General features: G+C 43.3%; 1 protein-coding gene across 2 annotated transcripts in view; it reads left to right on the top strand.

Moving 5' to 3' along the window:
* The window catches only part of ACBD6 (acyl-CoA binding domain containing 6), a 116,250-nt gene that overhangs the window by 41,456 nt on the left and 52,013 nt on the right, over nt 1-22,781 (top strand). For both annotated transcript variants that reach the window (XM_067535150.1, XM_067535149.1), the window contains one exon: nt 14,131-14,236. In XM_067535150.1, the coding sequence (XP_067391251.1) occupies nt 14,131-14,236 (106 nt within the window). The remainder of the gene's footprint in view (nt 1-14,130; nt 14,237-22,781) is intronic.

The following is a 22,781-nucleotide window of genomic DNA, read 5'->3' as shown; positions in this document are numbered from 1 at the left end:
TCCCTGAAGAGGCATAATTGTGCTAATAATGAGTTGGAGTGCCCCCACTCACTAATGTAGAGCACACACTACAGCATTGTTGAGATCACAAGCCCCTGAGGTGGGAACTGTGAAATAAACAATTTACAAACAAAGAAACAATTTTCTTTGTTTGTAAATTGCCCAGCACTCTGGGCATTATAGAAAAATAACACCATTGTTGAATGGTAGTAGAACTTGAAGTTTCCTCTTAAATGAAGGATTTTAAATTTTCTTTTAATCCAAACCACATGAAATAGTATTAATGGTTGTGATGTTTTCTGCCTTCATATAACACAAGCATTATTTCCATCTTCTGTTTTCTAAACTCTCATTACTAGTACAAAATTAGTAAGTAGCTGACCTCATTTGTGAACAAACAGTTGCCAGTGAAGCTTTAGATAGAAGTTTGGTTAATAAACACTGAAGTAAGGTTGCCTACTGTGTCACTCGCAAAAATCTTTTATGTAAGATACAAAATGATGGGACTACACCAAAAATACTATAGAACTGCAAATAATCACTGTAATTTATTTAATTTTTTTTATATCAGCAAAAAATAATTTACATCTAGTATTTTCAGCAACAGGTAAGTGGAAGCACTCTCATTGCAGAGACTAGCCAGCAATCTGAAAATAATTGAATGCTGCTTTGTGGTTACTTTTTTTCATTCAAAATAAATAGTTCCTTGTAGTTGCGTAGGCCGTCGACTTAACATTGTGTAAGATATGTTTCTTGAGCACTGGGTTTCTCATACTTCAGTTTTCTGATTCATCATTTCTGAATAAATTAAATTAGAAATACAAGCTGGATAACACTAAAAATTTGTGAAGAGTTAAATTTGGATTGTAGCAAGGGATATTTAAGAAGGATGCACTTTTCTAATAAAAATCCCCATCTACTATGTTCTGAAGGAAAGAGGAGACTTCTGAGCATGCACTACCTAGCAGGCCCTGATTTAAGGGCAAAGGTATAAGGTTAGGAACTGGACATAGAGCAAGAACTAAAATGTCAGTAAATGATGGGCTACACCTCCTTACCCCCGCCTTCTCCTTTGCAAAGATTTGATAGTCTTCATCATGCTTTGTAGTCCATCTGATGCCACGTAAACCATCAGAGTTGTATTAATCCCCCTAACAGAGAAAGCCATCTGCCCCCCTCTGAGCTAGACCATACTAGGGCAAAACTGGAATGATTGATGGGCTCTGGAATTGATTAGTTGTTCTGAAAGACAAATGAACTGTTTTGGCAGAAAATACCAGAGGTCACTGCATATGGTCAGACACAAAAGCCTGCAGAATTTTAAAGAGTTGCTTCCACATAGACTTGTAAAGTTGCTATTTCTTAACAGTAATGGATTTTGAAAATGTCCCAGTGATTTAAGACTGGTTTTTTTCTTCTTTGAGATTGCGTTAATCTTAACTGATCATAAAACTGTAGAATTAAGTATAAAAATGAGACTGACTGTTCTTGGTTCGTTGGGAATTAAGGATTCTGATTAGTATGTTGCGTGTGCATGCAGAATGGATGCAGCACAGTCGTCTGTCACTCACACAATTGTTGGGCTATAAATTCCCTCTGAAAGAGATCCTCTGATTGGAGAAAAGCAAGCAAGCTGCAGCACGCACAGCCCTATTGCAAATAAGAGCAATTGCTCAGAAACAAAACACTTGCAAATCTAGGCAGGGTTTTGGGTTTCCTTAAAACTTAGTGTTTAGAAACAGCCCCTCTCATTTGACATCTTATTTGTAACGAAAATATGGTTTTAAGACTATTGCACTGACACTTTTGTCGGTTTGCTTTAAATTTTATTGCACTCCCTCTCTCCCCCATGTGACTTGAGTTGATTTTCACATAATAAGTCAGCAAAGGGGGTATTCTTAGGCCACAATCCCCTGTCATAGGGAGAAAAGATATCATTAAATGGCAGCCACTGTTTGGGTTTTAAACTGCTGCCCCTCATCCTACAAAGCTGCTATCTAGCAAATTGCACGTGCATCTTAGTGAGAGGCGGTGGAATTGGATGACACATGTCTTATTACGGCTGGGATGCTCTCTGAGGACAGAACACGAGTGTGCAGGCAAGTGGGCAACACCTCCCCAGGGGAAACCTGACTCTTCAGAATAAACTTGAGTTATGGATTTATTCAGCCTGTAAAACCTCAGCTGGCATAAATAATTGAGAAAGCAAAGGTTTGTCTGTGGTGCATACCTTGGGGACACATGCCTGCCTCCCTTCCTCCCACCACCCTTTCTTATTAAAATGATCCCAGTTGCACTGATAGATAATAACAACACCAAGCAATTAAAAGCTATGGGTGGCTGGAGAGAGGAGAAAAGGTTCAGTTAATGAGCTTTTCCTCTTCCTGTGCTCAGGAGAGCCTCAGAAGTGATGAGGCGATTAAAGCGAAGAGATAATTATAGATTATGTGAAAATGGGTCCCTTGGGGTGAGAGGGCCTTGACTTAAACAGTAACTGTTGCAAGTGTCTCCTGGTTCTCATGCTCGCTTACCTCTCTGTGCTTCATTGAGTTTCAGTATGCTCAGCGGCACTATGCCAAGCAGACGGGCAAAGCCACCTGTTTGCAGCAGACAGGCTCTTCATGGGCAAGGTGGTGTGCTTCAACCAAATCTTTCTTCATAAAGCCATTTTTGATCAATTCACAGAAAGGGGGAAGGACACTGATTGTGATGGAGCATGGGCATCTGTTTGCTGCTTTGTTTTAAAGATGACCTGCAAAGGGGGTGTAACTGGGTGATCCGTGCTCTTTCTGATGTAGAAAGGTCTAAAAGCCCTGGAAGAAGAAAAATACCATACGTTTTTTTAACATAAGAAATGTAAGTATTTCTATTTTCTTTCTGGAAGTCTCTATGGATGACTAGAGAGCCAGTATGAGGCAGTAAAGCCTGGTTAATAACAAATTAATTTTATTCAAGCTGTCAAAAATCTTTGGTTTAACAGCTATTTAGCTCAAATATCTTGTAAAGAGTTGGAAGAAAAGATCTGTTTAAAATTCAGGGCTAGTCTACACTTAAAGCTTACCGTAGTGCCACTTCAAGAGTGCTTGTGTAGCCGCGTTCGGTCGCCAGGAGAGAGCTCTCCTGCTGACATAATAAAACCACCCAAATGAGTGGTGGTAGCTATATCAGTGGGAGAGCATGTACCGCTGACGTAGTGCTGTCCACACAAGTGTTTATGCTGGCAAAATTTATGTTGCTGAGGAGGGTGTGTTTTTCACACTCCTGAATGACAAAAGTTGTGTCGGCATAAGTGCTAGTGTAGACACAGCCTCAGTTTACCTGCCACCTACTTTCTTTTAAAGATGAGGAAGTTCCCTATCCATGTCTGCTGCCTCCAATGAATCCTCCAGCAAAATAGGGGAAGATCAGACATGAAGATGACCTTTTTTTTGATAGTGTGTCTGTAGGGAAATAAACTCTTTTGAGCTTCCTTTGTTCATCATAAGGAAACAAAAAAGGGCACAACTTTGCACTCAACTTCAAACAGACACTGACTCCAGCTGTCCTTTAGGTCATTAGAAGATGACGCTAACATTACAGATAAAATCTACAGAGGGAAGCAAAACTACAGATGTCGTTTCACAGCTTTCCTATCTCCTCTGTACCTTTTCAGTAATAAACCGTGTACATTTCCCTGAACTTGAGTTTTGTGGTCTTTTCTGTTTATAGATATTTTAAATTAAGTGTTATATGTCACTTTTGTAACTTAATTTGGGTGAAAGCTGTCAGATTGACAGAGGTAGTGTTTTAAATCTTCCATTTATCCTCAGTACCATTCAGGAAGTAACAGTGCAATGTTTCCCACTTTACTCTGCTAATAGCCTTTGTGTCTCAACTGACCTGTAGGCTCCATGCCTACTCAGTTGTTGGCCTCTCTGCTGAATCTGCCACCTAGGTGTCAGTGTTATTTGTGGACTGTACAGATATTGACTAGGGATTAGACTGAACATATCTACTCATTTCACATATTCTGTCAAATACTACCATTTGTCAGTAAAAATAAATAATTAGGAAAAAGCCAAATCCTGACCATTCCCAGTTTCTCCACCTGGAGCTCCCATTGTGTATTCCTTATCTTTGTCTTGTACAACCTAGAGCACAATATCTGCATTTAACAAATTAATAATACCAGTCTTCATTTGCGTTTGGCTCAAACTATAGAGGTGAAAACCTCTGGTTCTAAGCCCAAGACCTCTTTTGGGTTCTCTTCTTTTTTTATTTGGTGTCTTCTTGGATATTTAGAATCATAGAATCATAGAATATTAGAGTTGGAAGGGACCTCAGGAGGTCATGTAGTCCAACCCCCTGCTCAGAGCAGGACTAACTTCAGCTATATCAGCCCAGCCAGGGCTTTGTCAAGCCTCAGCTTAAAAACCTCTAAAGATGGAGATTCCACCACCTCTCTAGGTAACCCATTCCAGTGCTTCACCACCCTCCTAGTGAAAAACTTTTTCCTAATGTCCAACCTAGACCTCCTGCCCTGCAACTTGAGACCGTTGCTCCTTGTTCTGTCATCTGCCACCACCGAGAACAGCCTAGCCCCATCCTCCCTGGAGCCCCCTTTCAGGTAGTTAAAGACCGCTATCAAATCCCCCCTCATTCTTCTCTTTTGCAGACTAAACAAGCCCAGTTCCCTCAGCCTCTCCTCATAAGTCCTGTGCTCCAGCCCCCTAATCATTTTTGTTGCCCTCCGCTGGACTCTCTCCAACTTGTCCACATCCTTTTTGTAGTGGGGGGCCCAAAACTGGACACAATATTCTAAATGCGGCCTCACCAATGCCGAATAGAGGGGAATAATCACTTCCCGTGTCCTGCTGGCAATGCCCCTCCTAATGCAGCCCAATATGCTATTAGCCTTCTTGACAACCAGGGCACACTGCTGACTCATATCCAGCTTTTTATCCACTGTTATCCTCAGGTCCTTTTCTGCAGAACTGCTGCCTAGCTCGTCGGTCCCCAGTCTATAGCTGTGCATGGGATTCTTCCTTCCTAAGTGGAGGACTCTGCACTTGTCCTTGTTGAACCTCATGAGATTTCTTTTGGCCCAATCCTCCAGTTTGTTTAGGTCACTCTGTAACATGTAAGCCATGTGAGGGGTTGGATTTACTTTTTTCATGTCTGAGATGCATAGGAAACAAAATAATTACATAAAGACGTAGGATATCTTCATTGGGACTAATACACACCTTCCACCTATCTGTGTCTGGGGCTTTCAGCAATTTGAGCATTCATTTGTAGAATATTTTTGGGGGGGTGGAGAGCTGAAATTATTTTTGACAAATAAAGGTCAAATGGAAATGCAAAATTTCCCAAGGGCATGTGACTACATGGGAAATTGACCAGCCTAGCTATTCCAGAAGAACTATTCCACTGTAGCAATTCCAGAATGGTTCCCACATGTGGACACTCTTCCAAAATAAAAGTGACTTTATTCTGGTATAAGTGTCATCCACACAAGGGAGTTATTCTGGAACAGCTAAATCTGGGACTAGCTATCATGGAACAGTTATTCTTCTTCAAGTGCTTGCTTATGTCCATTCCACCATAGGTGAGTGCACACCTCTGTGCACATATCCCGGAACTTTTTTCCCCTTAGCAGATCCCATAGAACCGGCTCTGGCGCCCCCTGGTGCCCCGTTCACATGCCACGGTATATGAGGCACCACTGGCCCTATGCCCCCTCAATTCCTTCTTTCTGCCCGTGACGGTTGCTGGAACTAGCCTGCACTCAGCAAGTACTATTCCCCTTCTCTGAACTTGTTTGTTATTCTAAGTTAATTTTAGTTAGTTAAGTGTTGTTTAAAGTTGTTAGAGATAAGGCAAGTCCCTGCGGGGAGTTCGAGTGGCTGGGCTATGCCGCGGTCGCTGGGATTCAAGCCATGTGCCTCCTGCGGGAAGGCCTTCCTGCTCAGCGACCCCCACGACCTCTGCCTTAAGTGATTGGGCACAGCACACAGAAAAGAAAAGTGTAAGATCTGCAGGGCTTTTAAATCGAGGACTCAGAAGGACCAGGAAATCCAGTTGAAAGACCTGCTGATGGAGGCAGTGCTCCGCCGGCGTCCGAGCTGGCCCACTCCACCTCGGCACCGAGCGTGACCTCGGTGCAGAGCACACCGCTGGCACCGGCCTTGACTCAGTATCGTGCAACATCGCCGGCACCGAAGAGGAAGAAGAAGCACACAGAACACGGACACTCCCCTGTGCCATTGGTATGGGTAGGGTCGAGTACGGAGATGCACCGGTCCCGGCCCGTTGAGTCTTGTCCGGTGCCTGAATCTCCGGTCAGGGAGCCTCCCCGACTCCTGGGAGTGGGAGAGTGCCCCTGCCGACGCCGTCAACACTGGAGGCTTTTCAGGCAGCAAGAGCTTTGTTGGCCTTGCCTATGCCACCCCCCTTCTTCCCCCGCCAAGGGAGAAAGGGCCAGTGTCACAGGGGAAACCTGCGTTGGGTCCCCTTGAAGGGTGGTGGAGATCCCCGGTACGGGGAGGAAGATCTCCCGCTGGACGGCCTCCAGGGGTAGAGCAGAGTCGCTCCAGGTCAGCGTCATCGAGCTGACCTGCACCGACATGGCACATGCACCGACACGGGACATGGAGTATCCCTCTCGGCTTCGACATTGATCCCCAGCACCGGAGGCAGCACATGCCAGGAGGCGGCACCGGTCGAGGTCTGCCAGGTGGCGCTCGGACAGTTCCCATTCCAGATCCCCAGCTCTGAGGAGTTCACCCGCACCGAGGCGGCGCAGAACCCGGTCACCGTCGGAGGATCTGGCACTGAGGAGTTCGCCCACACCAAGGCAGCGCAGAACCCGGTCGCAGTTGGAGGACCCGGCACCGAGGAGTTCAGAGCAGCACCAATCTCGGTCACTGAAGGTGTCTGCAGAGCTGCAAGGTAAGCAACAGAGCGATGGAGGCAGTCTTCATCATCCTCCAGGTCGGAGGCTTCGAGAGGGCAGTTCCTGGCACAGAAGGGCACCCGGGACCCAGGATGGACACGGCACCGCCAGTCCAGTGGCTTGGGGTCTCCAAGGGGGGACAGTCGTCAGGACAGCTGATGCCCCCACAAAGCACCACAGCCTGTGGCACAGTCAGCCACGGTTTGGCCCCAGGGTCACTGATAGCAATCCTTCTCTTCCTCACTGGACGAGGCAGTCTCCTGGAACCATTCGGTGCCACTGGAGGATTTCAGGGTGCACCAGGAGCTGCTCAAGAGGGTGGCCTCCAACTTGGGGCTGGAAGTGAAGGAGTTAGAAGAGGCTGAAGATAGTCTCTTTAATGTGCTGGTGGCGGCTGTTCCAGCGAGAGTGGCCCTCCCAGTTCACGAAAGAGTCCTTAAGATCGTAAAGGACCTGTGGCAAACCCCTTCCTCGGTCACCCCCACATCAAGGGTGGCCGAGAAAAACTATTATGTCCCAGCTCAAGGGTTTGAGTGTTTGTTCATTCACTCTGCCCCGGGAACCCTGATGATAGACATGGCTAACCAGCGAGACAGGCAAGGTCAGCCAGGGTCCACTCCCAAAAACAAAGACAATAAGAAGCTGGACTCATTTGGGAGAAAGATTTATTCCATGGTAAGCCTGCATTTCAGGATTGCCAACCTTCAGGCCCTCCTGGGTAGATATAGTTTCAACCTATGGGACTCCCTCAGGCGGTTGCTGAGGCCCTGCCCCAGGTCCAGGCTGCAGACTTTACCACCATTGTGGAGGAAGGAGCCATGGTGGCTAGGGCAGCACTCCAGACATCCTGTGACGCTGCTGACTTGGCGGGCAGGGCCATAGCCTCTGCCATCTGCATGAGAAGGTGCTCATGGCTGCACTCCTCGGGCCTGTCCCAGAAAGTGCAGCAGTCTATTCAGGACCTCCCCTTTGATGGGTCGGCCCTATTCTCTGACCAGACTGATGCGAAGTTGCATGGTCTGAAGGACTCCAGGGCCATGATTCTCTCCCTGGGCCTGTACACGCCCCAGTTTTCCAGGCGTCAGTCACGGCCCCAGGTGCAGCAGCAGCCAAGGCCCCCGCCTAGGCCTTTCCATCTCTATAGGAATAGGGATATAAATAGGGGGTTTAGAAGGAGAAACCAGCTCCTCAGCTCCCTAGCAAGGGCCTCCCAGGAGGTTGGGCAACCAGAGGAGACAATTTTGATAGTGCGCCCGAGGGTGGCACCCCGACTGCTCTCCTGGATCCGCCCTGCCCCTTCCTGAACAGGTTAAGGCCCTTCTATTCCAAATGGGCAACGATCACTTTGGACCATTGGGTCCTTGGGATAGTCTCAGGGGGCTATGCCCTACAGTTTGCATCTACTCCCTCCCAACAACCTTCCCCCTACGTCCCTCTTCAGGGACCCCTCTCACGAGCAACTCCTCTTGCAGGAGGTGGACACCCTCCTCAACATAGGAACGTTGGAAATGGTCCTCCAAAGCAGAAGGGGGAAGGGGTTTTATTCGAGGTACTTCCTCATCCCCAAGGCGAAGGGGGGTCTGAGACCCATATTAGACTTGCGTCGTCTAAACAAATATGTCAAATGACTTAGGTTTCACATGGTCTCCCTAGCTTCCATAATCCTTTCCCTGGATCCAGGAGGTTGGTATGCCGCCCTTGACCTCAAGGACACATACTTTCATGTGTCTATCCTCCCCAGCCCCAGGCATTTTCTCCGTTTCACGATGGCTAGCTCCCACTACCAGTTTACAGCCCTACCCTTTGGCCTATCCTCGGCTCCGAGGGTGTTCACCAAGTGCGTGGCAATAGTGACTGCCCACCTGAGACGAAAGGGTGTGTAAATTTTTCCTTACCTGGACGATTGGCTCATCAGGGACCAGTCCAGGTCCCAAGTGCAGGAGAGCGTGACCCTCACTTGCTCCACGTGCAGCAGGCTGGGACTGCTCATAAACAAGCAGAAGTCCACACTAACGCCAGTGCAACACATAGAATTCATTGGGGCCACCCTGGACACTTCCCAGGCCAGAGCCTTCCTGCCTCAGCCATGTTTCGAGGTGATGGTCTCTGTCGTCTCCCAGCTGCACCAATGCCCCACAACAACAGCCAGGCACTGCCTACAGCTGTTAGGCCACATGGTGGCCTGCACGTACTTAGTGAGACTAGCTCGCCTGAAACTCAGACCGTTTCAGGCATGGTTGGCCTCGGTATATGTGCTGAGCAGACACCCATTGAACTGGGTAGTCACAGTTCCCCCACTCGTCTTAGCCTCCCTAAACTGGTGGCGGATTCCCAGGGCAGTGGTGAAGGGCGTTCCTTTCAAGGAACTGTTCCCATCAGTCACCCTAATTTCCGACGCTTCGGATGTAAGATGGGGAGCCCACATCAGTGCCAACCTAGGCACTCAGGGGCTCTGGTTGGGGGACGAGAGGCACCTGCACATCAATGTGAAGGAGCTGAGGGCCATTCGCCTAGTGTGCAAGGTGTTCCTCTGATTCCTGACAGGCAGAGGAGTGCAGGTGCTGATGGACAAAACCATAACTATGTTTTACATAAACAGGCGGGGGAGTGCGCTCCTCAGCCCTCTGCGAGGAAGCTATCCGCCTGTGGGACTTTGCCGTGAGGCATGATTTCCACTTGACTGCCTCTCACCTCCCGGGAGTGAGGAACGACGAGGCGGATCGCCTCAGCAGGTTGTTTCTACCCCGCCACGACTGGTCGTTGCACCTATAGGTGGTGGCTATGATTCAGAAGTGGGTTGTTCCTCAACTGGACTTATTTGCGTCGGCCTGGAACACAAAGTGTCCAAGGTTCTGCTCGCTCCAGGGTTGTGAGACTGGGTCGATTTCCGATGCATTTGTCATGGGCTGGACGGGGACCCTCATGTACGTGTTTCCACCCATTCTGCTCCTGCCCAAGGTCCTGCTGAAAATAAAGAGGGACAGGACGGACATTATACTTATCGCTCTGGCCTGGCTGAGAAAGCACTGGTTCAGCATGCTGCTAGACCTTTCCATCACTGGAGCTTCCGAGGCAGCACGACCTTCTATTCCAGGACCATGGTTGCCTGTTGCACCCAGCCCTGGACTCCCTGTACCTGATGGCCTGGAGGTTCTGTGGCTGACAGAGGGAGAGAGAGCTTCCTCGGTGCAGGTCCAGCAAGTCCTGCTTGGCAGCAGGTCTTCTACACAGGTCGTGTATCGGGCTAAGTGGAAACAGTTCACCTCTTGGGTGGAGTCCTGGGGCATTCCGCCCAGCCTCTCAGCTGTACAGGCGATCCTGGAGTACCTGCTCCAGCTAAAGCTCCAGGCCAGACCAGCCCTGGCCTTCTACATCGAGCGTACAGAGTCGTTCCGGAAATTGACGCAGCGCTTCGTTGCAGTGGCTGACGAGATGAAAGGCTCACCTGTCTCCACCCAGCATATCTCCTCATGGATTACATCATGCATCAAGTTCTGCTATGAGCAGGCAAGGGTGCCGCTTCCAGGAACCATCACAGCACACTCAACCAGAGCTCAAGCCTCACCTATGGCCTTCCCAGAGAGAGTGCCCTTGCAGGATCTGGTCGTCACTGCATACCTTCATGTCCCACTATGCCATCGTCCAGCAGGCGAGAGAGGACGCGGGATTCGGCAGAGCGTTGCTAAGGGCAGCTCACCGGTAACTCCTACCCCCCTCCAAGGTTTTGCTTGTTAGTCACCTAAAGTGGAATGGACATGAGCAAGCACTCGAAGAAGAAAACAAAGTTACTTACCAGTAACTGATGTTCTTCAAGATGTGTTCCTCATGGCCATTTCACAACCCACCCCCCACCCCACAGAAAGTTGGCAGAAAGAAGGGACTGAGGGGGCGTAGGGCCAGCGGCACCTTATATACCGCATTATGTGCGTGGGGCTCCAGGGGGCGCCGGAGCCGGCCCTACGGGGTCTGCTAAGGGGAAAGAAGTTCTGGGAACCGTGCACGGAGGCGTGCACACACCTATAGTGGAATGGACATGAGCAACACATCTTGAACATCAGTTACTGGTAAGTAACCTTGTTTTCTAGAATACCTATTGTGATTCTTCTGAGCCGAGGGTAGTCCACCTGAAAATGCCAAGGTAAGGGTAGGCTGCAAAAAGGAGGATCAGATTCTTCCAAACTGGTGCCTAACACCATAGTTAGATTCCCCACCCAGTTACAAACAGTACTTCTGATTCCCCACACTGGTTATCAAGAAGTTAAAACAAAAAAAAATTACACAGCCCCCTATACTGGATTCCACTGTCTGATTCCCAGTCAGCATAGATCCAGTAAAGAGATGAGTTATTAAAACTCTATTCCCGTTACCAAAAATGTTCTCCTTATCCCCAAAGGGTCAGCCACATTACCAGATCAATATGATTTTGGATCTTACCCAAAATACCACGCTGCTAACCAAACCTTTAGTAACTAAAATATAAGTTTATTATAAGGGATAGAAACAAATGAGAAGAGAAATGTTAAGTGGTCAAAGCAATCAGATACATCCAAATGACTGTGAAGTCCATATATATCAGATTCTCAATAGAATTGTGGAGTTTGCAGGCTTGTACAGTCCCTCTAGTGTACATCCAGTACTTGGATGGGTCTCAGTCCTTTGTTGCAGAGCTTCAGTTGTAGATGAGTTAATCCAGAAGTAGGAAGCTGGAATAAAGACAAGATGGGGATGGTGCAGCTGTCTTTTTATGTCCCTTCGCCCTGTGGCTTGCCTCAAACACAGTCACGCAGCACATAGCTTGGCAAAGCCCCAGAGTCCTCTGTCCCTGCCCTGGGCATGTTCTTACATGTCCTGGTGACTCATAAGATGTAGCTAGTTCTTTCACTGAATTCATAGTACTTTTGAGTTCCCTCGATGGGTCATTAAGCAGGCTTAGTGCTGCCGCCATCCTGCCTGGGTGTTACCCGGAAACACAGCACAGGTGTTTGGACTCAGATATATCATACATATTACATACTTAGAACACAATACAGCACTGATATATACATATAAATGTGCTTATCAATCTTAGCAAATTACAACTTTTCCATTCGTACCTGACATGGCATATCTCTCATTAATTATTGTAATTTTGCAATATCAATATCAATAATATTATGACTGCTCCTTTGTATTCCACCCTGCGTCACACCTATGCCAGTCAATTGCCCTTGTGTAGACAAAGCCCAACCATCCTTGGGAGAGAGTTTTAGATCTTACTAGAATGTTGCTCTGGGTTGCTTTACACTAGAAAGCTTTGCCAGTTTAACTATACTGATATAGTTAAACAGACGAAGTTGCATCCAGGCTGGGGGGTATATTGGTATAAGAGTACTTGTATAGGTTAAGGTTATGCCATAAGCTGTACTGATACAACTGTGTCCACACTAGAGCTTATACCGGTAGAAACTGACAACCCTAACCAACACATCTATAGCAGTATAACTTTTCTAATGTACATCTGATCTCTTTTATGAAAAATAATTTACTTTGATTTGTTTTCTGTGAACCAAAGAGAAAAGCTACTGTTAGAGCCAAAATGTTAAACATTAATGGTGCTTTTCTCTTAATCAGGTGAAAATATAAGAAGTGCTATTCAGCTATCAATAGAAATGTTTTAGAAATTGAATTCTTAATTATATCTAAAGGAAGCAGTGGTTGTTGCTGGGGAGTTTGTGTTTAGCACACAGACTAGACCTCTGAAGACTTTGTTCATCTGAGACCTGCTCAAATCAGAGGACCATCTTTTAACATTCCCAAATACCAGTCCTATAGATGAACTCGCAGACTGTAAACCTTTCTAGTCAACAACTGTGTGTAATGCATCCAAGACAGAGGAAAGGACTCTTTGCATGCAAAGGAGAGGAGTGATACACCGAAAGAGCAGTATTCAAAGTGAGCTGGAGGTCAGAGGAAGTGAGTCCTGGCACTTTTTCTACAGCAGGAGTTCAGTATCAGCACTTTCTTTTTTTAACTGCTTCACTGGCACAGAGGGAGGAAAAAGAAATTGTGATCTGAGGAACAAAGCATAATTGACAACGAAGTACAAAAAGACGAAAGAGTAAAGTAAAAATTGCTTCCTTGGAGCTCTGCATGTTCTGCATTGACCACACTGATTTCAGCCTGTCAATTTATTGTCCCAGAGTTCAGAGCTGTACTATGTGGCATTAGAATCTCTTTGTAATTTCAATTTTTTGGGGGGAGACAAAGTGGGTGATGTAATATCTTTTACTAGACCACATTCTCTTGGCATAAGATAAATTTGTCTCAGTTTGGGTTCCAAAGTCATCCCACATGGCAGCTCTTGCAGAGACTGTGCACTTGGTTGCTTGGAAGAATTAGGGGTCTTGGTTTCTTTCTTGAACACCCTCTTCTATTTGACGCACAGAGATGTTACTGAGTGTCAGAGGGATCCATGTCCTCTTCAGCTTAAAGGTGTACATTGTAGTAATGTGAAGGCTGTTGAGGTGGTTGTGGTGAATTGGGGGGTGATGGAGGACCCCTAAAACAGCATTAAAATGTCATTTTCCTTGAATCCCCTTTTCTGTTTTGATGGCCAAGAGATGTGCATATGAATCTTTTCAGAGTTATCCAGTCTCTCCTCTTACCAGATTTGTCACTTCCATGTAGTGAATTACAACATTCCATACACCAGACTGTGACTGACCCCAGTGAAGGAATCTGGCAGAAAGGAGGCTGATTCTAAAGAAGAAAGTTTTCTGTCTTTGCCACCAGCAGTGATAGGAGGAGAAAGTTAGAAAAGGGCATGACATTTATATGGGGGTTTGCCTGTGTAGCTGAGAAAAGAAAAGGACCATATTTAGCCTTTATGTAATTAATAGGATTTGCAATGACTTATGCCAAGGCTGAATTCACCTCACATAGGCTTACTTTCCAGCTTCTTTGTGGGAGTTTATTGGATTAAGTATACATGTCTTTTTCTTGAAGATTATTGTTCAAACTAACTTTTGTTTTCTAGAGAAGCCTGCTGGGCTGTTTTTTATTGGCAAAACGTTAGTCTGCATGCAGAACATTAGAATTCTGTTCCACTCCAATGATGCTGTTGAAATGAGTGTGTCTGCAGTAAAGCTAGTGTGTGTGCAGCCTTTACATGTTATCCAGTAAGACAACACCTTATTTTGCTTTTGTTTCCTAATTAGGGAGGAAGACAAGAACATATTTGATTACTGCAGAGAAAACAACATTGATCATGTAACCAAAGCCATACAATCAAAAAATGTGGACGTGAATATGAAAGATGAAGAGGTATGGTGATCAAGTAGCCTTGTTGTGATGCTCTGATAGTTTTGTGTTTTAATTCACCACCCCAGATCTTTTTCTAAATTCCCAGTTTAGAATTGTTATAATACAGATACTAAATAGTTGGCCAAACATCTGTTAGTTGAGACAGCAATATATTCCATCTGAAAGCAAACAGAAACATCTTGCCAGTTCCAACTGGGATTTTAGTAGTATGGATTTACAAACAGTAATGCCATACCAGTGCCAGGATGCTTTCTCCTTGAAGTACCTTGAAAATGGCAGTTGGGACTCAAAGTAAGAGTTTAACAGAGCCACCTTGGTGCCCAGTAGCCTTTTTCCCTTCAGTACAATGAGCCTGGTTGAACAAACGCAGGGGGAAATGGCTTCTTTGTTTGGAGCTGACCAGTGAGTGCTCTCTGCCAGTTCATTCAAGTTAAATTAGTCTGGACTTTTGTGATTCCATCCAAAGCTACACAGCCTTAAACCAGAAAGGCTGGACAGCACTTCAGATCAGATCCTGTCATTGTCTCACTTTGATTAGCCATACAGATGGCAAAAGAGCAACTCTAGGTTTGTCAGCTTGAGTACAAGTGTGACCGCCATCCAGTGCTTTTCCTGTTTGCAAGCTCTGGACACAAGAATCATAGAGCAATGTCAGTAGATCCCAAAGCTGGGAAAGAACTAACATAATCTTGACTAGTAATTTGACAACGGCATCAAGAAAGAAATGAGTATCTACATTACGAATTGGTCTTATTTTTCAGTACAGATATTTATTATAAAAGTAAACACTTGAATGGACACACACATTTCTGTTGTTCAATCAGTCTCTAACTAATGATCTCCCAGATTTATCACATTGATTTCAACCCTTGTACACTGCCACCTAGTCTTGCTCTTGGTTCATAATATATACAGCTACCTTTACCCACTGCTTCCCAGCACATTGTATTTTGGTGAACAGATGAAGTGCTTACACATTCATAGACTGAGACACCACAAATTCAGTTGGGTTCTCCTGTAGCTCTAAGCAGATTTCTGTCCTGTGAGCCATGACAGCCCCGGCTGGGGCTCTGAATGCTGATGGCAGGGACTTTTATTAGTAATCAGCAATTCATGTGAATTAATTTTTAGGGAGAAAGGGAGGGAGGGAAGGTAAAATCAGGGTTGGAATTTCACATTATAGATTAAATGAACTGAGACTGTTTGCCATGCAGAGGCGCTGTAACAACAGCACCACTAAGCTCCATCAATCCTACTAGTGACTACAAGGCACAAAGTTAAACAGCCGGTGTAAATTGCAAGTTCAGAAATAGCAGAGCTGCTCTCACTAACTACAATGTATTTTAGTAATAAAAAATCACTTTTGAGATCATGTAGTTTGGGTAGTAAGTGTATTATAGCTTCACTCAAGTATTGCTTCATTCTGACTGAAAAGGCACTCTCTTATATTCCCCATCTTTCATAAGCTTTATAGCTTCCCGAAAGTTCCCCTTTGTGTTAAAATTTCTCTTCCTTGTTCTCAGCCAGAAGTTTTAGAGAAATTATGATCTTTTCAAATAATAAAGTTCCATATAATTTTCTTGGGCCATTTCTGAATTAGCACAGTGTACAAACTTGGCCTGATCATCAGCCCCAACATTGCTCTAAGTTGTGCAGAGGGTCTAAGACAGCCCCCAGCTGCTGGAGAGTCCCAGCTTTGGCTTAAAGCCACCTTTGCCCCATCTCCAGATGAAGTGAGTATATCTCAGTTGCAGCTAAAGATGTAACCTAGAGTAGTTTTCCTCAAAGAAGATGCATGTTTCAGATGAGAGAAGAAATGCTTAACAATTGCTCAGCTCTTTGCGTATGACAGTTAGTTAGTAAACATTATCTTCTATTCATCACCAAGTTTTCAACACCATGTCATGAAATTCTTCTCTGAAGCCTTGTCTCCATTAGGGAATTTCACAGAAAAATTCCCACTGGTCCAAACCCCAGGATAGACAAGACTGGCAGCTCTGGGCACTGTGACGATCTTGTTGGTAATGCATACAAGTGCTCTGGCAGAACATTATGAAGATTAGTTAGCATCCATCTACGCTATGCTTGGTTCTAACTGGTACTATTAGTCCCTCATTTTCAAGAATACCAAAATGTCACTATATTTTTAATGAGCCAAAACCCCACTGCTTTTTTTTAACCACATTCCTTCTCCACAAGCAGTCTAATTTATTTTCTCTATCCTGCAACTCAGCTGAAGTCTGTTGAACCTTTGATAGGCCAAAGCATATGCAGACATAATTTTATTAACCATTTTAGTGTTATGGTGCACACATGTTCAGCCAAGTCCAAAAGATGCATCTGTTGTGTAGCTGAACAAACTTGACACACTTGATTTGAATAGATATGCATTTTAAATGTTTGCAGTGCCGTTGTAGTCATGTTGGTCGCAGGATATGAGAGAGACAAGTTAGGCGGGGTAATATCTTTTATTGAACCAACTTCTGTTGATGGAAGGGGCAAGTTTTTGAGCTTCACAGAGTCCTTCTTCAGGTCTGGGGAAGGTAACCTGGTTAACAGAAGTTGGTCCAATAAAAGATATTCCTATCTTGTTTTTCTCATAAATTTAAAATGGCAGTGCAGATATATGCAAATAAGGCCATCTCCTAAGTAATTAACTTGTTATGGAATAGGATTTGCTTATACAGTGCATAATTTTGTAATGAATCTGTGCATATCCTTTTCTTATATGATAATGACTTTACTGAGGTTTTTAAACTGTTCAGCTTTTTTCCACATACTGTATTCATGATGTTTATAATTATATCCTCTCCATTTTGTGCAAATCATCCCTACCAATTTGGAAATAAAAGATTTAAAAAAAAAAAACTAGTGGTACATACATAAAATGTGAGAAGTCATATTTATTAGAAGCAAAACCATTTCAAAAAAGGGTACTAGAAATGAATATATTTTAAAATATCTGTACTAACCACATCTACTAGAGTAAACCATATAGAATTTGTCAGTTTTAAATCTAATTACATACACAGTCTTCTCACATAAATGTATTGCTCTTTCTTAGTTCTCTTAACAAGAACACTAGCATAGTTCAGATATAATAAACTTCTTTTTGAATTAAGTGAAGTCCGAGAGGCTTATATTAAAGTGTTTAATGACGATTACTATGTAGTTCTCATTTACTATTTCTAAATTTCCGAAATTCAACATCATAGACTGTGTTGCTTTAAAAGAAATGGGCACAGATGAAAGCAACTGGTTCCTTATATACAGGGTTGTATGCAAGTGGGAATAATAAAATTAAGGATACAATGTCACATTTTGGCTACTTTGTCACCTCAGAGTTCATGGCGTATCCTGATACGAAAGAGATTTTGGTGCCTTTTTAACAACAAAACATTTCCAGCTTTATTTTATTTTATTTTATTTTGTTTTTCAAAGGCGTTGAAATCTCCCTAGAATGTGTCCTGAGCTCTTCAGTTTTATTTTTTTGTTTTTGTAACATGTGTCGGGGGCACCTAGAACTTTGGATAGAAACACCCTTTTCTATATTATTGTAGAAATCCAAGGAAACAAATAAATGTTTCTTGTGCACTGTGTTTAAACAGGTGCAAAAACTTTAACAAAGAACATCTGCCTTGTGCCACCTTAACCCATCTCCTGAATTGAATCATATTCCAGTTCCCAAAATAAATAGCTCCATGGTATTTGTAGAAATGATGGAAGAAGAATGGGGTTTAAGAACTATTACATTTTCTTGCCAAACAAACTTTACTCTCCTGCTCCCCCTCCCCTCCTCAACCCTCCAAACACATACACTCACTCCCTCCAAATCAGACACCTACAAGTGCTGTTTTGTGCTGAAGCATCCATTCAGTTTAACTTTAGTCGTCTTTCACTCTCTGGGTTAAATGTTATGAAAACTGTTCTTCTACATGCTTCTTCTGGGACTTGAAAAAAAAAATATTTGAGAGGTAACCCCTTTTCCCCCACTTTGTTTTTAAACAACCTGTGACGCATGGTGGAACAAAATGTATGTGTTGTTCTCTTGAGAAACTGCTACAGAAGCTGGCAATGGTAATCCAAGCAAGACATGGAAGATTTAAGAGGCAGGGTCAATACACTGGGACTAAATTTATGCTTATTATTCAAGATTTGAGGAGCAGAGAAAACTCTGTCTTCTCAAGTAACTTCTGCATCAACTCTGTATGCTCTGTTTGTGCTGCTACTACAACAGAAACAGGCATCTTAGATTTTGTTTGCATTTAATTAAAGAAGGACATTGCTACAGCGTATACTTTCACATTCTAAATTGCTCATGTTAATTCACACACATCTGTGGTTAAGCATTGCTCAGTAAACATTGTTACCACAATGAAGTAGTGATGGAGGGGTGGGGACTCTCCAAGAGATCTCAATGTATGGCCTGGAAAAATCCTCTTAGCGTGCAGGATGAACATGTGTAATGACTCTTATAAATTAACTGCTGTGCAGAGTAAACAACTTTACAGATCACATAGTCCACATCCAAGATCCAGAGTTTTGCCACCATTACAACTGTTTACAACTGTTTCATCTATCGCTACACCTTTTGGTGATAGGCAAAGATGATAGATTTTCCCTGATTTTTTTTAGTGTTAGGTCCATTAGCTATAGCTGTTAACATTTTAACTTGATTTTTATGTCTCAGAATGCTCCTAATTTTGAATTTGCCTTGTAGATAACACTTTAATATACAGATATCTTGGAAGTGCTCTTTTTATTACGTAGTAACTGTATTGGGATTCCTTTGTAGATACTACCTACCTCTGTAGCAATTATATGCTTCTGCAGACTACTCAGTAATTATTCTTTTATAGGCCCAAAAGTAAATTATATTGTAACAATTCACATTTATATAGTACTTTTCATCCAGCATGATGCCACAGTGCTTTGCAGGCTATATTGAGGGATTGTTTGCCTGCTACTAGAATACTGCCATTTCTTGTGTGGAACATGACAGCTTTTATAATAGCACCCAATTACAATGCAGTGCAGTCTAGGTCACTAACTGAAAAATATTGTATTCATTTGGAATTGCAGAGGAAATATAGATAACCAGAGTATAATTACTGTGACATATCCAAGGTACAATCGAGACTAATGAATAGCTGTGTCACCCCCGCCCTCTAAACTGGGAAGCCCCTTACAATGTTTAGCTTCCAGTCTGCATTGCTCATAAACAGACTCCAGCATGCAAGTCACTTCCAGCTATATGTGTATGTGAGCTGTCACCATCCAGCCACACCTTGGATCTTACCAGCCTTGTTTATATTTCAGGGTGACCCCAACACTCTCCCAGATATGTGTGTCTTGTATTGCCCAGCACTCTCCTTGACAATAACAATTCACATAAAGTCTGTATTTTGCTAATAGAAATAATATGCACTCACTTTGTTACACGGATTGGAGTTTCACAGACACTTCAATTTAAACACGCTGGATTAGATAAAACAATAAAAAACGTTTCTTATAAGTGAGTGCAGGTAATGAGGCATAATAGTTAGAAATGGTTACAAGAAAAATAAAGATAAAATGCAACTGTGCCTAACTTAACAAACTGTTAAATTCAAGCAAAGTTTTTCTCATCACAGGCTGTCAGCAGTCTTACTGACCAAACTTCTTATGCCAGAACCCCTTCCCCAGTTCAATGACTGCTTCCATTGCCCCTTCTGGTGCGGTGAATTGATGCACAGAGAGAGAGGAGGGATTCTTCGGGTGTTTGTCCCTCCTTTTAATAGTGTCAGTCCCCCTTTTAGAAAATATTTCCAGCTGAGATTCTGGAGACAGAGTCTATGGAGAAGGATGTTCCCTGCTGCTTTTCCTCATCTGCTTCAGGTTTCTTTGTCTACCCTTCCTGCTTGATGATTCTGTTTACTGTTTAAATGCACATTAAGCAGAGCACGCATTCCTTTGTTTGAGACAGACCTGTTGGCCAACTTCTGCTGTGGTTTGGAATATGTGTTAATAATGTACAGGGAAATCTTACAACTCCACATACAATGTTGCCACAGATATTTTGTCGGGACAGTATTGACCAGCAAATTATGCATTTTCAGATGATACCTCACAAGGCATAGTTGGTGCAAAGATTATTACAACAGTGTGTAAGGTGTGGACACGGGTACAGTCTGTCACAATTACCCAAAGTGAAATTGACCCAAGGCTTTTAATTCATAGTCTTGCACAAAAAAAAAACAACAACAACAACAAAAAACACCCACACCCACAAGATTTTTAATGATTATAGATGCTCAGTTGACTTCAGTTTCTTGTCTCATCCAAAAGAAAGCAACTCCAGCAGCAGCTTCTTGGGCATAGGTTCTGTAGTCATTCAGTATTGCTGAATTTACTAAATTGCCAGCACCACTGTTGCAGTATGCTGGGTTTTCATTTACAGTTTCATCCAAATCCCAAACTAGCAAAATCACACTTTTCTTGTTTTGAAGATGAGACACAATCACAGACCTACATGATATAGGTGCAGCTCTAGAACATAAACATTGATTTAAAGGATAGAAATTATCATATTTTTGTCCTATAATTGCATGGTAATTACTGTGTAATTATGATACTATCCCGCTACAATTAGATAACCACGGTTACGTTATATGTAAGAAGTATTCATGGGAACTTTGCACCTTGTAAATAAAATGCTTCTGTCTTCTGGAATAAATGTTTATACCACAGAAATTTGGATTACCGGTCAGTACAAATCCCACATCTAAAGTGTTAGTGGATCAGAGATTAATTTAAGATGCTTTGTCTATCAGTATTTACCAATGTATTCAGTTCTACTCTCCTCCTTTCAGGCTTTCATTATTATGTTGAGTGCAAGAACATTAATCATTAAATTATATTAATGTGGATGTCAATGTCATCTGTGCTTCCATAGAAAGTAATTGTGAGAGAATTCATTCTAATTCAAGGTTAATTAGTGTACCATTAAAATAATATGTTACAAAAGTTAATTACTTGCTGGGTCAAAAAGTGTGGTTAAAAAGCTTAATGCCTAATGTCTGAGATCACATTTCCCGACTCAAAATAATGTTCTACATCTGTCACCTTACTGAAAAATATCCAACATGAAAAGTGAGAGAGATTTAATCACTGGTATCTTCTTATCCCCCTTCTACTAGTAAATTTTTGGCCCAGTGTCTGGGAAATCGGCGTACAGCTCCCATTAATAGATCAGTGAATTGCTCACTTTGTTCCTCACTGCAGTGTTGGAAGTTATATGTCAAGTGATAGCCTGAACTAACCCTAGTTTGGTTTTGAAGGGCCACAAATGTTTTGGGTGGTACATTGGAAAAAGCAAGTTGTTGTGAAATTGGCTGCGTTTTATGATTTCTTGCTTTACCTCAGCATGAGTTTAAAAGATTCTTCTGCAGGCTTGTCACATGCCATGTTAAATCTGGAGAAATTATTTTAACAGGTAGTTTAAATTAACAGCTATAAAGTGTACACATTAAGCTAGAAGTACAAGTGATAGCCAGGGTAGAACAACTACCATCTAAAAATACCTACTTTTTCTTTTATTTAAATGAAGATATAAAAGATGCCAATTTATAAAATCATCTGTAGTTCATAAAAAACGTTTTAGAGCTATTCATTAAAAGCCTCTGTGATTGCTTTGGATGAATTTGGGTTGTGTGTGTGTGTAGGTAACAGGATACCTTTTCTCAAGCTCCGTGTGCAGTGTGGCAATTGCAGCTAATTACACATGAAACTGTAGCAGAAGAACTGTGTTTTGGTATCCAACTGTAAGCGTTTTAAAATAACAAGCACTCAAAGCTTGGGCATTTGATTAGCCCTCTGTTGAGAGAATTCTTAGAGATGAGCTTAAACCGAGACCCTGAATACCCCAGATTTTGCAGCTATTCCCTATCCCTCTACTGGGCCAAACCAAAACTCTGTATGTGGACACCCCCATACTTTGGCGAGGTTCAGCTCCAGATCAAACTTCATGGCATAGGCTCATCTTCAGTTGGGTAGGTTGGGATGAACAAAGGGTGATGAAATTGCTACTAGCTAATGCATGCAGCAGTGCCCTTTCTAGGCCAGAACGCACAGGATGTCTATACAGCCCCATTTTCCATCCTTCTCCCTTTTGACATCTAGTGCTTGATCACTTGAAGCAGGTTCTCACACGTAGAGGGACGAGTCAATTTATCACATGAAAGACAATGTAAGGAAAACTTTTTAAGACTTCTAAATTGCTGTGTGCTTTCTCTTTCAGATTACATTGTTGTTCAACTAGCCCCTCCTTTAATTAGGTGAATTAAGATGTACATTAAAAAGAGTTTTAATGAGATAGAAGGGGAGAAAAAGGCTTTTGTGAGGTGCTCTTTTGGCTTTTGCTCCAGTTTATATTTGCTTAATCCCTGTTAAAACTGGCATAAAGCAGAGATTTGAGTTTAATATGGAAAAAACATTCCATTCTCTGAATGTGACAGCCTTGCCCTGTCCATAGGAGGGTGTTAAGCTGCTTGTCAATCAGCCCTCA

This window comes from Emydura macquarii, unplaced genomic scaffold (genome assembly GCF_026122565.2).
Source record: "Emydura macquarii macquarii isolate MOO-44397 ecotype Brisbane River unplaced genomic scaffold, CSIRO-AGI_Emac_v2 contig_3477, whole genome shotgun sequence".
Classification (NCBI taxonomy): domain Eukaryota; kingdom Metazoa; phylum Chordata; order Testudines; family Chelidae; genus Emydura; species Emydura macquarii.
This window is presented reverse-complemented; position numbering and strand designations above follow the sequence as displayed.